Raw genomic sequence first — 15,211 nt, 5'->3', positions numbered from 1 at the left:
TGAAGCCAATATATAGCACGTCCATAGCCAAATCAATTTGAGCTGCAGAAGCCCTTTCTCCATCCTGAAGAAATATTTTCACCTTTTGTTTCTTGTCTTCTGGTAGTAGGTCCAAGAATGGGGCCACATTCAACCACATTCAAATCTACCTACTATTGCAGTGGCATTGACTCTAATTTACATTGCTGCCATATCCATATCCATATGCATCTTCTGTCCTTCTCTCTCCGGTGGTGTTGTGCATGGTATTACCGGATTTCTCGATCGATGTTGAACAGCCTGAATGATGACTTTTTAAAGTCATATAAAAAGCAGTCATTCTCTCTGATTGAAATAGAAAGAGCAAATGTTATTGCAGCTCTCTCTCCACCAAAGTATGAAACTTAACAGATATTATCATCTGGTGGTGAATCAGTTGGAGGGGGTGTTGCTGGATCTGTAACTGCGAGAATATAGTTGCCTCATTCATTTTTCATTAGTCTATCCGTGTTAGGCTAATCACCCTCCTTCACATCAGAATATTGGTCATCATCAGACATGACCATCTGAGGAGGGTCTTGTGAAAAAATCTGAAAAGCACTAGCTCTGTCAGTGTGGAGCTGGTAGAGCCCCAACAACTTAAAGTCTTGAAGCAGCAGGTTTCTGTCCTAAAGAAAAGGTACTTTCAGGATTCTCACTAGATAAGTAAATAGCTCTATATTAATAATATAATTTCAGACAAAAAGATGTGGGAGATAGCATGGATTGCAAACACAACAAGATGATGGACGGAGTGCTGAAACCTTTTAAACACTCACCCCCAGTCAAGAGATATGGGATAAATCCATTGTTCTTTTGCTCACCATGCCACCTCATTTTGGACCCGGCAATACGCAAATCAGTCTTGGGAACAAGCCCGAATGGCCAGGCCAGGTCTTCCCTAGAATAGAAACAAGCATCCTGGGACAGGTTTCGGGTATCACCCCTCATCAGCCAGGCTAGCTTGAATCAAGAGGCACAGCGAGAAAGGGATAAAGCTGATTTGTATATGGCTCTGTCTTCAATGCGATGCCAACAAAATGTCAGCAGTATTGGAGAGATACTGTCATTCCTTTTGGCCCTTGAGAAAAAGTGTGCTGCCACATGCAGAACAGTTTTTAATAAATCAAGATAAGTTTTGGGAAGACAAGTCAGAAGAAAACTGTTGTAGTCTAGTTTTGATAGCACCAGTAATTGCACAAGTGTTTTGATACCGTGTTCCAAAATAAAGTGACGAATGCCCCAGAACAGACACAGTTGAAAATGCTCATGTGGTTTACTTTTGACTTTATATTGAGTGTTTTGTGAAATATGACTTCCAAAGGTTTGGCACTGCTGACAAAGGTAGGTTTGCAGTTAAGGATGCTGACTGAGATCCAAACAGGAGTGTATTGGAAATGATGGCTGGACCGATGAGTTGAAGAAAAGGAAAAGGCTACTTACCAGTATTTATCTGTTCTTGGCATTTAGAGCTGCAGATCTACACACTAAGCATAGATCGCCATCTGGTGTTGGGCCCGGATGTTTGCACTTGTTTTTGTCTTGGAAAAGTCTTTGGAAGTCATGAGATAGGTGACTCCTCCTTTGGATGAGAGTGCGCAGGGGCATCGGCCCCATCGTCAAATTGTTTTTCGCCAGCAGGGAAATGATGGAGTTTTGTGAGAAACAGGAAAGATGCCCATGTATGCTGTATCTAAATAAGATAATACTGGAACAGATAAAGGTAGCTGGGGAGGTGGGTGGGCGTGTGTGGATCTGCAGCTCTACATGCCAAGAACAGATGCATACTGGTAAGTAGCATTTTCCGTTCGAGGCATATGAGCTGCAGATCACACGCTAAGCATAGATTGTATAGCAGTGCTCCTCCTTAGCGGCGACCACCAGTATCTGTTGCAGTAGTTTGAAATAATGTTTTGAGTACAGCCTGGCCTACACTAGCTTGCTGTTTTGTTTGCACATCTACACAATAGTGCTTTGTGAATGTGTGCGGTGTAGACCATGTAGCTGCTTTGCAGATGTCATGTAAAGGAATGTTCCCTAAAAAAGCCATTGAAGCCCCTATCTTTCGGGTAGAGTGGGCTTTAGGGGGAACTGACAATTTTCGTTTTGCTTTGTGATAGCAAATCTGTATGCATTTGACAATCCACCTTGCTATCCCAGATTTTGATATGGGGTTGCCTTTATGTGGTGGTGAGAAGGATACGAAAAGTTGTTTTGTCTTGCGAAAAGGTTATGTTCTCTCAATGTAATAAAGCAGTGCTCTTTTGACATCTAGAGTGTGAAGAGCTCTTTCTGCGACTGTTTGTGGTCGCGAGAAGAACACTGGCAACTCTACAGACTGATTGAGGTGGAAGGGGAAAATAACCTTAGGGAGGAATTTAGGATTAGTTTGTAGAACAACCTTATTATGATGTATTTGTAAGAAAGGTTCCTGAATGGTTAGTGCTTGAAGCTCACTAACTCTTCTAAGAGAAGTGATGGCCACTAAAAAAGCAACCTTCCATGTTAAAAACTGTAGCTCACATTTATGTAGAGGTTCAAATGGAGGACCCATTAGTCTTGTGAGAACCATGTTTAAATTCCACACAGGTGAGGGTGGTACTCTGGGAGGAATTATTCTTTTGAGGCCTTCCATAAATGCTTTGATGGCAGGTACTCTGAAAAGTGATAAGTGTTGCCTATTTTGTAAATAGGCCGTTATGGCAGCGAGGTGCAACCTAATAGATGTATAAGCCAAGTTACACCTTTGGAGATGTAGTAGGTAACCTATGATGTGTTGGATAGACACATCTAGGGGATTGATGGTGTTGTTATGACAATATATAATGAATCTTTTCCACTTGGCTGCATAGCAGGCTCTAGTGGTGGGACGTCTAGCCTCCTTAATAATGTTCATACAGTCAGGGGGAAGGTTAAGGTAACCAAATTCTAAGACCTCAGGAGCCAGATTGCAAGGTTGAGCTGAGCTGGGTCCGAGTGTCTGATCTCTCCATGGTTCTGAGTTAAGAGGCGTGGGGAGAGGTGCAGATTTTGGTGCGGAACCACAGAGAGTTCCAGTAATGTGGTGTACCACGGTTGTCTGGCCCAAGTTGGAGCAACTAGAATGAGAGTCAGTGAGTGTTGCTGTAGCTTTCGCACCACCAATGGAATGAGTGGGAGAGGCGGAAAAGCGTACGCAAATCTGCCTGACCAATTCATCCATATCGCATTGCCTTTGGACAATGGGTGTGGGAATCTGGCGGCGAAGCTTGGGCATTTGGCGTTTGTGTGTGGCGAAGAGGTCTATATGTGGTTGGCCCCATATCTGAAAAAAATGGTTGAAGAACTTGCGGATGAAGTTCCCACTCGTGAATCTGTTGCGTTTGACGGCTTAACAGATCGGCTATGTTGTTTTGGACTCCGGGGACATGTTGGGTTAGGAGAAAAATGTTCTGCGGTACAGCCCATCTCCATATGCTTTGTGCTAGATGAGAGAGCTGTAGAGAACGTGTCCCGCCTTGTTTGTGTATGTAGTACATGGCAGTCATGTTGTCCGTGCGGACTAGGACAGTCTTGCCTGATATTTGCTTTTGGAATGCTTTTAGGGCTAGGAAAATGGCTAGTAACTCCAGGTGGTTAATGTGGAGTAATTTCTGTTGAGGAGTCCACCTGCCCTGCATGGTGTGATGTAAAAGATGAGCTCCCTAGCCGGAGAACGATGCGTCCGCTGTCAGGACAATCTGTGGAACTGGCTCTAGGTACGGGTGCGCTTTCAAGAGGTTTTTGGTGTTCCACCATTGCAGAGAGCGGTGAGTGCGACTGTCTACCAACACCAGATCTGTTAACTGACCTTGAGCCTGGTTCCATTGTCGTGCTAGGCACTCTTGGAGAGGACGCATCTTTAGTCTTGCGTGAGGCACTATGAATATGCAAGAGGCCATCATCCCTATGAGTTGCATGAACACTCAAGCTGGAAAAGAGTGTTGAGACTGAAATTTGGTTATGAGGGCTTGCATGCTTGCTATCCTGGCTGGACTGGGAAAAGCGAGCGCTTTAGAGGCGTCTATTGTGGCACCTAGGTACTGTTGTATGTGGGACGGTTGTAGATGAGACTTTGCGCGGTTTACTGTAAATACCAAGTAGTGGAGTAGTTGAATAGTGGCGTGAGTGTGGTGTACACACTGACTGTATGAGCTGGCTTTTATGAGCCAGTCGTCTAGATATGGGAAGACGTGTATGTGCTGTCTTCTTAGATGAGCTGCCACTACCACCAAGCACTTAGTGAATACCCGGGGTGCTGTGGTGACTCCGAAAGGGAGTACTTTGAATTGGTAGTGTTGACAGTCTACTACGAACCTGAGATATTTCCTGTGAGATGTGTGAATGGGAATATGGAAGTAGGCGTCTTTGAGATCTAGAGTGGCAAGGAAGTCGCCTTGTGAAAGAAGAGGAAGGACCTGTTGAAGTGTGACCATGTGAAAATGGTCTGACTGTATTTAGAGGTTTAGGGATCTGAGGTCCAGAATAGGTCTCAGAGAGCCGTCCTTTTTTGGTATGAGAAAATACAGAGAGTAAACTCCTTTGTTTTGTTGGTGCAGGGAACTGGTTCTATTGCACTCTTTTGTAGGAGGGAGATGACTTCCTGTTTGAGCAGTGAAAAATGTTCTAACAACATTGGGCGCTGTTTGGGTGGTATGTTTGAGGGGGTAGAAGTGAGTTCTAGACAGTAGCCTGATTGAATGATTTGTCTCACCCACCTGTCTGTGGTGATGTTGGCCCAAACAGGCAGGAACTGTTGTACTCTTCCCCCGACTGGAGTGGAATGGGCCAGGGGGAACAGTGGGAAGTCATTGGGTAGGGATGGAGGCAGAGCGGGTGCTGTTGGTCTTGCCTCTACCTTTGTTATTGTTGCCTCTGTAGCCTCCTCTCTGGTAACCTCTGGTGAATGTAGACTGGGTGGGAGTCTTATAAGAGGTGGAGGGGTTGTCAGAGGAGAAGCCTCTGGAGGTGCCCTTGTAAGAGGGATGACAAAAGGAACGTCTGGCAGCTTGCGATTGCAAGGCTCCCATTGATTTAGCTGTGTCCGTGTCCTTCTTCATCTTTTCAAGGGATGAATCAACATTAGGGCTGAATAAGTGTTCCTGATCGAATGGTTGGTTTCAGATGGAACTTTGTACTTCAGGTTTGAACCCTGAAAAGCGTAGCCAGGCATGTCTACGCAGGAGAACACTTGTGTTGACAGCTCTGGAGGCGGTATCTGCCACGTCCAGCGCGCAACGAATGGATGTGTTGGTGATGTGTTTCCCCTCTTGTATAAGGTGATTGGCTTTATCCTCATATTTGTCTGGGAGGTGTTGCAATAGGGTTTCAAGCTGGTCGTAATGTGCCCTATCATACCTGGCTAACAGCGATTCAGTGTTGGCGATACGCCATATGTTAGCTGCCTGTGAAGCGTTTTTTGCCAGTGGCGTCTAAGAGTTTGGACTCTTTATAGGGGGGTGGAGCGTCCCCTGATATCTGAGAGTTGGCCCTCTTTCTAGCATTGGAGACTACAAGGGAGTCTAGTGGTACGGGGCCCTTAATGTACGCTGGCTCTGATGGGGCAGCCTTGTATTTTTTCTCGATCCTGGGGTTAATAACCCTAGCCCTGACAGAATCTTTAAATACCTCAGGTGCATGCTTGGTAACTCCTTTTAGCATGGGCAGAAAAGTGGTGGACCTTTGTGGGTTATCAAAGGTGTCCATAAGGAAATTCTCTTCCACAGGGTCAGTATGTAAGTCAACCCCGTGGTATTGGGCAGCTCTGTGTAGAAGCTGATGAAAACCCATTGTGCCCTCCGGAGGGGAAGGCCTGGAGGGGTAGATGTCATCCTGTGGAACATTAGGGACATCTGGCGTACTATAATCGTCAGCTGACCGGTTTCAGGGTCTTTAAGAAGAGTTTTCTGTTTAGGGCCTGGTTTAAATAGCTCTTCTGATAGAGGCTGGTCTTTCGGCGCCGACCGTTTTGGTTCGGAAGACTTGCGCGGCACCGACTCTGCAACGTTTTTTTGCTCCTTTGGCTTGGAACTGTGATGTTTTACAGTCTCTGTGTGTTTTTTCGGATCCGAGGCTCTTCGGCTCTGAAGGGTGTGAATTCGAAGCTTTATGAATTGGCTTTTTGCTCGCCTCCGAGTGTTTTTTCGGAGTCGAAGGGCAGTGCCTGTAGATTTCGGTGCCGAGTGCTTGTATGTGGAGGCAGCGATCGGCACGGAGGAGGAGGGTGGTTTCTTCTTCGGTGCCGGCGTCCGCTCGGTACCGATGGTAGACTGACTCGAGCCCGAGTCGCCTGAAGGCTTAGTAGGGCCAGAGGGCGGGGCATGGGAAGCAGTCTCTCGGTGTGCACCTGGGCCCGAAGGTGAAGGTGAAGGTGTGAACGAAGCCTTTTTCGATGGTGTAGGGAGGGGGTCGTGGTCGACGTGTCTACTTACGACCCGCTGCCCAGGAGTAATGTCCTCGAGGTCGGAGTCATCGGCTTCGGAGGCACTGACGGGACCTTCTTCGATGCGCTGCTGTTCTGGTACATCAACGCCCTCCTGGAAGATGTCATCGGGGATGGGCGCCGACGAGCTAGCCATTGTTCTCCTGGCTCGCCGATCTCGAATGGTCTTCTTCGAGCGGAAAGAAGCACAAGCCCCACAGTCTCTGCCCTCCTGCTCCGGAGACAAGCAGAGGTTGCACACCTCATGCAGATCGGTGTGGGGAAATTTCGACCCACATTGAGGACATTTCTTGAATGCAGTCCTTTCCATGAGCCACATACCAAGGCCCAGGTAGGCCCGAAGGCCTTTGTCAACGACCGGAATCGAGGACTTCGATGTTGAAGAGATGCGCGACGACTAGGGATCGCGGTCGAAAACAATACAGGAGAAGGGTGAAGGATTGCGCGTCGAGAGTGGACTCAGTGATGGTTCGGAACTGAAGCGCAAGAAACACATCTGAGCCCGATGGCGGAAAAAAACAATCTGAAGGTGGAGCCGATGCCCATGCGCACTATCATCTAAAGGAGGAGTCACCTATCTTGTGACTTCCAAGACAAAAACAAGTGCAAACATCCGGGCCCAACACCAGATGGCGTTCTATGCTTAGTGTGTGATCTACAGCTCATATGCCTCGAACATACAGTTTTAAGTGGATCATGTTTTAAGTGATAGGAGGTCATCCAGTCTAGAACAGTGATTAGTTTTAGCTAGGTGGGATATGACAATGGGTTAGGGGACCTCGAGATACAATTTAGTATACCAGTGACAGAGCATCCCTGATTTCTTTAGTAAGTCTCCAAGGAAAATGGTGCATAGGTTGAATTTTTCGTCTTGATCACTTCTGTGATCTGCCTGTTAGGTATGACTCAAACCATTTGAGGACCTCTCCATTGACGTCTATCCGATTCTTGAATTTATTAATAGGCAAATAGTGATTTACTCTATCAGAAGACACAGATAGGACTAGAAGGATCAGGAGGCAGAAGTTGCTTGAATCCAGAATTTGAAGCGCATCACTGACTATCTGAAGCTGAGACGTTTCTATACTGTAATCTGACTGAACCCGGACTGGTAGTCATTTTTTTAAAGATGTTATTGTCTTGGATATGCTGGGTCAATTGCCATGATACGCAGCATTTAATGATTTTACCATGAAAGGGAAAGTTGAACACAGTGCGGAAGATGTTGAGATCCCTTGAATCCCTTGTTTTTGCATTTGAGATCCCTTGAATCGGCATAGGGTTTTTTTCAGGACTCGGGTGACATGACCATATTTCAGGCAATCAGGAAGCATGCCCTTGCTGACGCAGAGATACACTTGATTTGCCCAATATGTAAGGTCTTTGGCAATATTTCTAAGTACTGGATCCACAAAGTTGTAAGAAGTTTGGTCCTCATCATAGCTGTTAGTAGCTCCTTCTCTCCTACTATTTTAAACCGTTGCCATGTCTTCTTTGATTTGCAGGCAGTGTTCCATATGAATCAAAGGTCTGGATACATTTCCATTGATAATTCAAATGAGTTCACTATGGTTTTGAAAAATTGACCAGTTCGAAAAGTTGTTTGGGGCATGTTCTTCACTTAACTACTGAGAAATCTTAAATGTGATGTGTTTGCACTAAAGAGGTTTCTACTGTAGAGTGAGCTTGCAGTTTTAAGGCAAGCAAGATTAGTGGTGATTGTCTGCACTTCTTTTCCAACATTCCCAAAGATTTCCTCTCCTCATATAGAAATTTACTGAACCAGGTAGAAGATGGTAAAGGTCTTTTCTGTTTGCTTTTGCATGGTGCTAGACTGTTAAACAGATACAAGAGACAGCAAGAGGTAGAGTGGCTGGTGACAGTCAGGATTTCTTAATGGAAGTAGATTTTGTAGAGAGTAAGTCTCTCTTAAATATAATGAAGCCAAGAATGGAGCCTTTGCTGTGGTCAGGTCTGAGGTTGTGCTGGGTTAGGTTATTTTCAGAGAGGAACAAGGAGAGGAGCTTGATAGTTGAATCTTTTTTGTTGCCCAAGTGTAGAGTAAAATCTCCAAGAAACATCACTGCAAAAAGTTTGGCTGGTCTTGAGTTTCAAGCATTTCTCAAATGTAGCATTATTGCCAGGAGGGTTGACAAATATAATTTGTCCTAATAGGGGAATTTTGCTGTGAGTTGATTTCAGCAATCATGAAATTAAATGAGGGAAAGGAGTTATTAGGAATCTCTTCACACAGACGGGAGTTATTAAGGTGACTGCAACACCTTCCCCAGTGCTCCCTTCACGATCATATCTAGTGATGGAATAAGTTGGAGGGAGCAGAAGGTCCATGATATTGTGTGAAGTGTCATTGGACCATGTCTAAGTGGGAATGAGAAAACTGTAGTGGATTAGAGAGTAAACTATTTCCAGCTTGTGCTTCACTGCTGATTTGCAGTGGTGAAGCATGTAGCACAGAGCTGACTCAGTGGTTATGATGTAGGGACTAGCCAGACGTTTGATCGAAATAACGTTCATGTGAGCCAAATTTTGGTATATAACTCGGACATTTGGTTCTTTGTAACAAGATGGTTGGTATTATGTTCAGTGTAAGGTTGGCCACGGAAGCTGGTCAGGCGGAGGCTGAGGAGGTAGTTGGGGTTGAGAACAATAATCCACACTTGGGTTTGCAAATATTTTCTCGTGAAAGATAGGGACAGAGCCTATCTGGACTGGGTAAACGATTGCTCCGTGGTCTTGTGCACCAGTTGAGGTCATTCATTAATTGGGGGGCAATTTTACCAGAGAAGTACACATAGACCATTGGGGAGCTAGAGAATGGTCTAGGTGGGCTAGCTTTCAATTGAAGAGATCAATCTTGTATTCAAGGGCATTTAGATTGGTGGAGTTAAAACAATGCTGAAATTCAGATTGGGCCTTTGTCAGGGTGTGGGTGCCAACTGTAGATGACAGGAGGTAGGACATGGGAATAACAGCTAACTGTGAGGGGCTGTCTCAATTTTTATATAACTGAGCCAATTAACCTGATCTGCGTTTAGGTCTTGGTCCCTGGACTCTCCCTCTGGGATTAGAGATGTGGAAGTATCAGCACCAGCCGGTAAAGGTTGGAGTTGGGGGAAGTAGCAATAGGCTGAGTCTAATCAGGGTGAACAACTAAGATGTGTCCGGCGATCAGGGATACACGAGGTGGAGAGAGAATACATGTGGTAATCATCAGGGAAAAGTGTGGAAGAGAGACAGTATGGGAGGGAGTATGTCAAGAGCCTATCAAGGATCAGTAAGGGTAAGAGGGGGTTTATGAGTGAGTCAGTTTGGTGTATATCAGGGATCAAAGTTGGGGAGAGGGAGCGTAGGGGAGAAATATGTCTGTCCGTCCTACTGGAGTGATAGTCTGTGTATTGTGTCTCTTGGATAGGGGTGTGATGTGACTGATTCAGAAAGAGGAAGTTGCTGTAAGGACAGTGAGATAAGAAGTGAGCAAGGAGTTCATTGGTTGAAGGGTACCCTAAAGCCAAGGCTTAGAGTGAGCAATACAGCAATGGGGTTCAATTTTAACACTGGATTTACCAAGGAGACAAATCCTCAGGCAAGTGATGTATTGATGATGCTTAACTAGTTAGTCTCAGGTGCAAGTGAGGGGCATCGTTTTTAGGGAGAGGTTCAGTCAAGAGACACTTAGGTCTAGTTTCTTTCGAGGGAGTATTTCTAAAGGCCACATGTAGGCGGTGCACATACTTGTGACCCCCCCCCCCCCCCGCCCCCCGAAACTCAAGCAAGAATCAAGCTCTGCAAAGCTCAACTAGAGATAGTAAATACTTGAATGTTCGAGCTTATAGTAGGACTAGAGCTTAGTTTCAGGCCTCATACATACCCCTGAAATTTCTGTGAGAACCACCACATTCAGTGCATGGGTGTACATGTGAGGTTCAACTTCCAATGGGGGACATACCTTTGAGGCCCAGCTTATGTCCCTTGATCTGGGTTACAAGGCGTGCCCTGTTGTGGATCAACACTTCCCCGTTGCCCCCAGGAGGCAGGAACGTGAGGCTGGCGAGGACGGAGACAGTGACCCAGCTCTGGGCATGACCAAGCTTGTCAGTCTCATTCAACACAAGCGAGGTGCTGGGCCACAGGTCTGGAGACTGGTCTTCTGTGTCATTAGCCGGAAGGCAGAAGAGGTTATCACTTAGGGATTGCAGGAATGTGTTCCAGTCCTGGGGAAGAAAGAGGACTGTCAGGATGCCATTCTATTGAACAATGCATCTTCCACTGTTCTTTTACCCCCTGCCCCTCTTGAATAAATCTGCCAATCAAGAAGCCCGAGTCCATTGGCAACCTAGGAAATAATGTACTATCCATTCCCTCCCCCAGTCTACTGAGCGATTTAACTTGGTCCACTGTCCACTATGCTCTAAATATTCCATGACTCCTTAGACTACTTGCCCACTTTTACCAACGTTTTGTCCACTTGACCCATTCTACTGACGACTACATTGCCCTGATAGTGCTATTGCCTCTACTCCCTAGACCTGCTGCCAAGAACCTTCCAGTCCACTGCTCACACTACCCCCGGTCTACTACCACCTGTCCATCTCTTTTACTGCCTGCGGCTTAAATTGATGAGTTTCAATGTCTGCTCTACCTCCAAGTCTACTCTCCATATTATTCACTATTCTCAACCTAGTCTATTGACCACTGCCCACTCTGTTCTATTGCTCACTGTACCCTAAACAGCCTCCAAATCCTTGTCCATCACTGATTTCTCACTGTGCATCTGCTGCACTACCATTTCCCACAAATCTCTGTCTGCTATTCATTGCCCCTCCTCAGTATAGTGCCCACTACTGCCATTAATTTCATTCAGATATGATTAATCGCTGCATGCTCAGTTTACTGCCTGCATTTAGGCCCATTTATAATACGTCTTCCCGGAACAGATTGCACTCACGTCTTCCCTACGTCTCTGCAGTTGACTGAACACTCTTTCCCCAAATCTGTTGACCACTCCAATGATTCTGGATCCTATTTTCACCAACTTCGGCAACAACAAAGTTTACAAGCTCACACAGGTTTGCTAAGCAGACAGCCTCAAGTTCATCATCATCATCAAAACCACTTTATTCAGTTACTAAAAACCATAAAAGTACCATGCATTAAATCACAATACATAAAACACAAACAGTACACAATAAAAATACATACAGTACACAGTAAAATATAATAACCGAATCATCAATAATAGGGCGATTTGAGAAAATTAGGGTGGGAATAAGACAAAGTTCATGAAGTTGCATAAAAATAATTTAGCAATAAAAAGGCAAGTATTAAAAGAGTAATAACATGGACTTAAGTCTCGCGGCTGCGACAAGAAAGCTTGCAATATTAAAAATCTCCCATGGGTCATTAAGCATTTGTAAGTACAGTAAAGCGGATTTAACCTGAATACAACCTTTCCCTTTTAAAATTGGGACTAAGAACCTCTTGCAGATAGCGCTATAGTGGTCACAAAACATAATAAAATGCATTGTATCCTGTATCGAAAAATTATCACAGGTACAAGGACTTGATTCACACGTCCTGCTCCAACCTTGCAAATTACCCAGAAAAAAATGAATTAGATTAAAACGAAATCTGGTTAAGAGCAGGCGGTGAAACGGCTTCATGACAATCCTCAGATAAGGTTCAATCACGGGGGTGGTTTTTAGCAAAAAATGCATTTAAACTGTCAGTTTCAATAATTCGATCTCCCCTGGCTCTACCTTCATCCGATGCAGTAAGTTTATTTTTACCTATGCCAAATCATCTTTTCTTACTTTATCCGGGGAATCGAATAAGTCTGGACGGCCAAGCTTAACTAAAGTATTCTTAACATAGTTTAGCCATGGAATTTTGTTAGCTTGGTCCAGGGTGACACAATCCCTGATTATCTAATGGTTCAGCGTTAATTGGGGGTTAAGCCAGGTTTTAAGCCAGCAAAGCACAGGAGCCTGCCTCAACCTGTCTGCCACGTAACCAAACCCTAATTCCTGGTGAATTGAAAGGTAGGAGTGGGTTGAGGTACAGACAGGAGGGAACGTAGAAATTTATTTTCAACTGTCTGTATCCCCTCCATTGACTTATATCCCCAAATGGCCGAGCCATACAATGCAATTGCTATACATTTAGACCTATAGATATTGAGCATTGCATCCATTGGTTTAGCCCCCAGTCGCTGCGCAAATCCATTCAAAGCGGCCGTTGACCTTGCCATTGCATTTTCTTTTACTTTTTGTTGAGGTACCCAGGAACCCCTCTCATCAAAAAGTACTCCTAGATAGGTAAAAGAGATAACCCTGGTCAGTTCTACACTTTCACAGAAAAATGTTTGTGATTTTTTGGGTTTCTGGCCCATGGTCATTACGTGGGATTTGGCTATGTTTACCACTAAATCCAAAGATTTCATGTAGGCCCCAAAGGAGTCTAAAAGCCTTTAGAGCCCTACAGCTGTGCAAGATAATAGGACGGCATCGTCCGCGTAGAGGAGCACAGGAATGAGCCTGTCCCCTACCCGTGGTATGTCCAATCTAGCCAATTCTAAAAACGTGCCCAAATTATTGATATACAATGAAAAAGTAGTGGTGCTAAAATACAGCCTTGGCGAACACCTCTACCCGATGTAAAGTGTCTTGTGCATTTTCCTTCTTGGTTGACCCTCACCCTTGCGGTAAGATCCCTGTGTAGGTCAGCCAAGAAGTAGACTAAGCTAGGGTCAATGCCCATATCTAACAGGATATGCCGGAGCTTGGATCTATTTACCGGGTCGAAAGCCAGCGAAAGATGCATGAAAGCCAGCTGTAGCGTCACTGCTTTAGCTATAGTGTATTTGCATGCTAGTAAATATAAATTAAGACACTGATCCATGGTACCCCTACCACTCCTAAAACCATAATGTACATTATATAAAACCTCATTTTCTTCTAGCCAATCCATTAATTTTGTTAAAATCACTCTCCCTAAGACGTTCACTGCGGAGTCTATTAGTGAAATCGGCCTATAACAACGAGGGTCCCCTCTCTGACTCTTTTTAAATATCGGAATAATAGTAGAGGATGCCCATGATGATGGGAAACCCTGACAGCTTGACACATTAAAAACATTTGTCAGGATTTTAGTCAAGTTCATCATCCCTGTCCCAGTCCAGCGCTCACACACCACACCAGCCCAGCCCACCAAAACTGGTGCAGCATCACTGATAAGGATTGGAACACTGCTGTCAACACCAACTGACCCGAATGCACCAACAGAGCCATCAAGAGTTTACATTTTTGGATCATCTGCAGCGCAGACTCTCTGTCCCTCGCCTCAAACACAACACAACAAAATCCAGACCCGGACAGTTGGAACATGGAGGAACTCAGACTGATGAAACTGGAGCGCAAATGGAGAACGCAAATGGAGAACGAGCTAGACAATGCAGAAAAGAGGACATTGAAAAAGCCCCGAGATGCTACTACCAAATGATATGGACCACCAAACGCGCCGCTCTGGTGGACCACATTGATAACAGCACCATTAGAAGCAAAGAAATCTTCGTCATTATGAAAGATTTCAGCTCACCATCCGCCGTCTCTCACTCAATCACTCCCTCTCAGGACCTCTGACATCTCTCCCAATTCTTCAGCAACATAATCACCATCATTTATAGCTACTTCATCCCGCATCCAGACCTGTCAGACCTCGCCAAATGCCTCCAGATCTTATCCCCAAAAACTATTTTAACTACATGGCCTGTCATCACCACTGAAAAAATGGCTGCTCCCATGAAATTCAACCAGACAAGGGCCCCATCAGTATCCCTTCACCACCATACCTACTCAAGAGGACTGCAACCAATCAGCGCCATGCTCACACCAATTGTGAATGCCTCCACTTCTTCCACAACCTTCCCACTGCAGAAGAAACCCTCTGGGGACCCTTCAATGCTCGCCAAAAACAGGCCTATCTCCCTGCTACCATTCCCCGGCCAAGATCTTAAAGAAAATCATCAACAGACATCTCACAGAATACCTCAACAACCACCAACTCCTCTACACCATTCAGTCTGGTTTCAGACCAAACCACAACACGAAAACTGCCCTCATCGCTACCAGGTTTGACATCCACATGACTCTGGACAGAGGAGATACAATGGCCCTCATCCTCCTGGACTTCTCCACATCATTTGACACAGTCTCCCAAGTCAGTCAACCCGACACCTTACGCTTCAGATGTCCGTGACCTTATCTGCGGAGTACCGCAAGGATCCTCCCTGTTCAACACATACAGACGACACACAGCTCATTCTGTCCCACACAGACACCCAATACCCAGATCAAGTTCAAAGCCTGCATGACTGAAATCGCCCACTAGATGAAAACCAACTGTCTAAAGTTGAACACCGAAAAGATTGAAATTGTGATTTTCAAGAAGAGCACATCACTCCGGCAGAAGAATCGGATCCAGACTTGAGCAACTAACCCATGGGGTCTAGTAAGGGGACAGATCAATGGCCGGGATCGGTGATCCAGACGTTTTGATACATCTAAAATGTAAAATACGACAACTCTTGATACTGCATTACCTGTGTATATGACCTGCAATGGAAGTAATATGGTAATAGACATTACCCAATGTAACCAGCTTTCTCTTGTTATATTATCACTGTAAATGATAATTATTTATTTATTTTAAAAGAAG

At 45.1% G+C, this 15,211-nt stretch overlaps 1 protein-coding gene across 1 annotated transcript in view; it reads right to left on the bottom strand.

Annotated features, from left to right (window-relative positions):
- TMEM219 (transmembrane protein 219) overlaps positions 1-15,211 on the bottom strand; it is a 495,740-nt gene that overhangs the window by 395,315 nt on the left and 85,214 nt on the right. The window contains exon 3 of the mRNA XM_085618798.1: positions 10,446-10,710. Coding sequence (XP_085474924.1) covers positions 10,446-10,710 — 265 coding nt within the window. The remainder of the gene's footprint in view (positions 1-10,445; positions 10,711-15,211) is intronic.

Source organism: Triturus cristatus, chromosome 7 (genome assembly GCF_964204655.1).
Source record: "Triturus cristatus chromosome 7, aTriCri1.1, whole genome shotgun sequence".
NCBI classification, from domain to species: domain Eukaryota; kingdom Metazoa; phylum Chordata; class Amphibia; order Caudata; family Salamandridae; genus Triturus; species Triturus cristatus.
The sequence above is the reverse complement of the archived record's forward strand: the minus strand, read 5'-3'. Positions and strand labels throughout refer to the sequence as shown.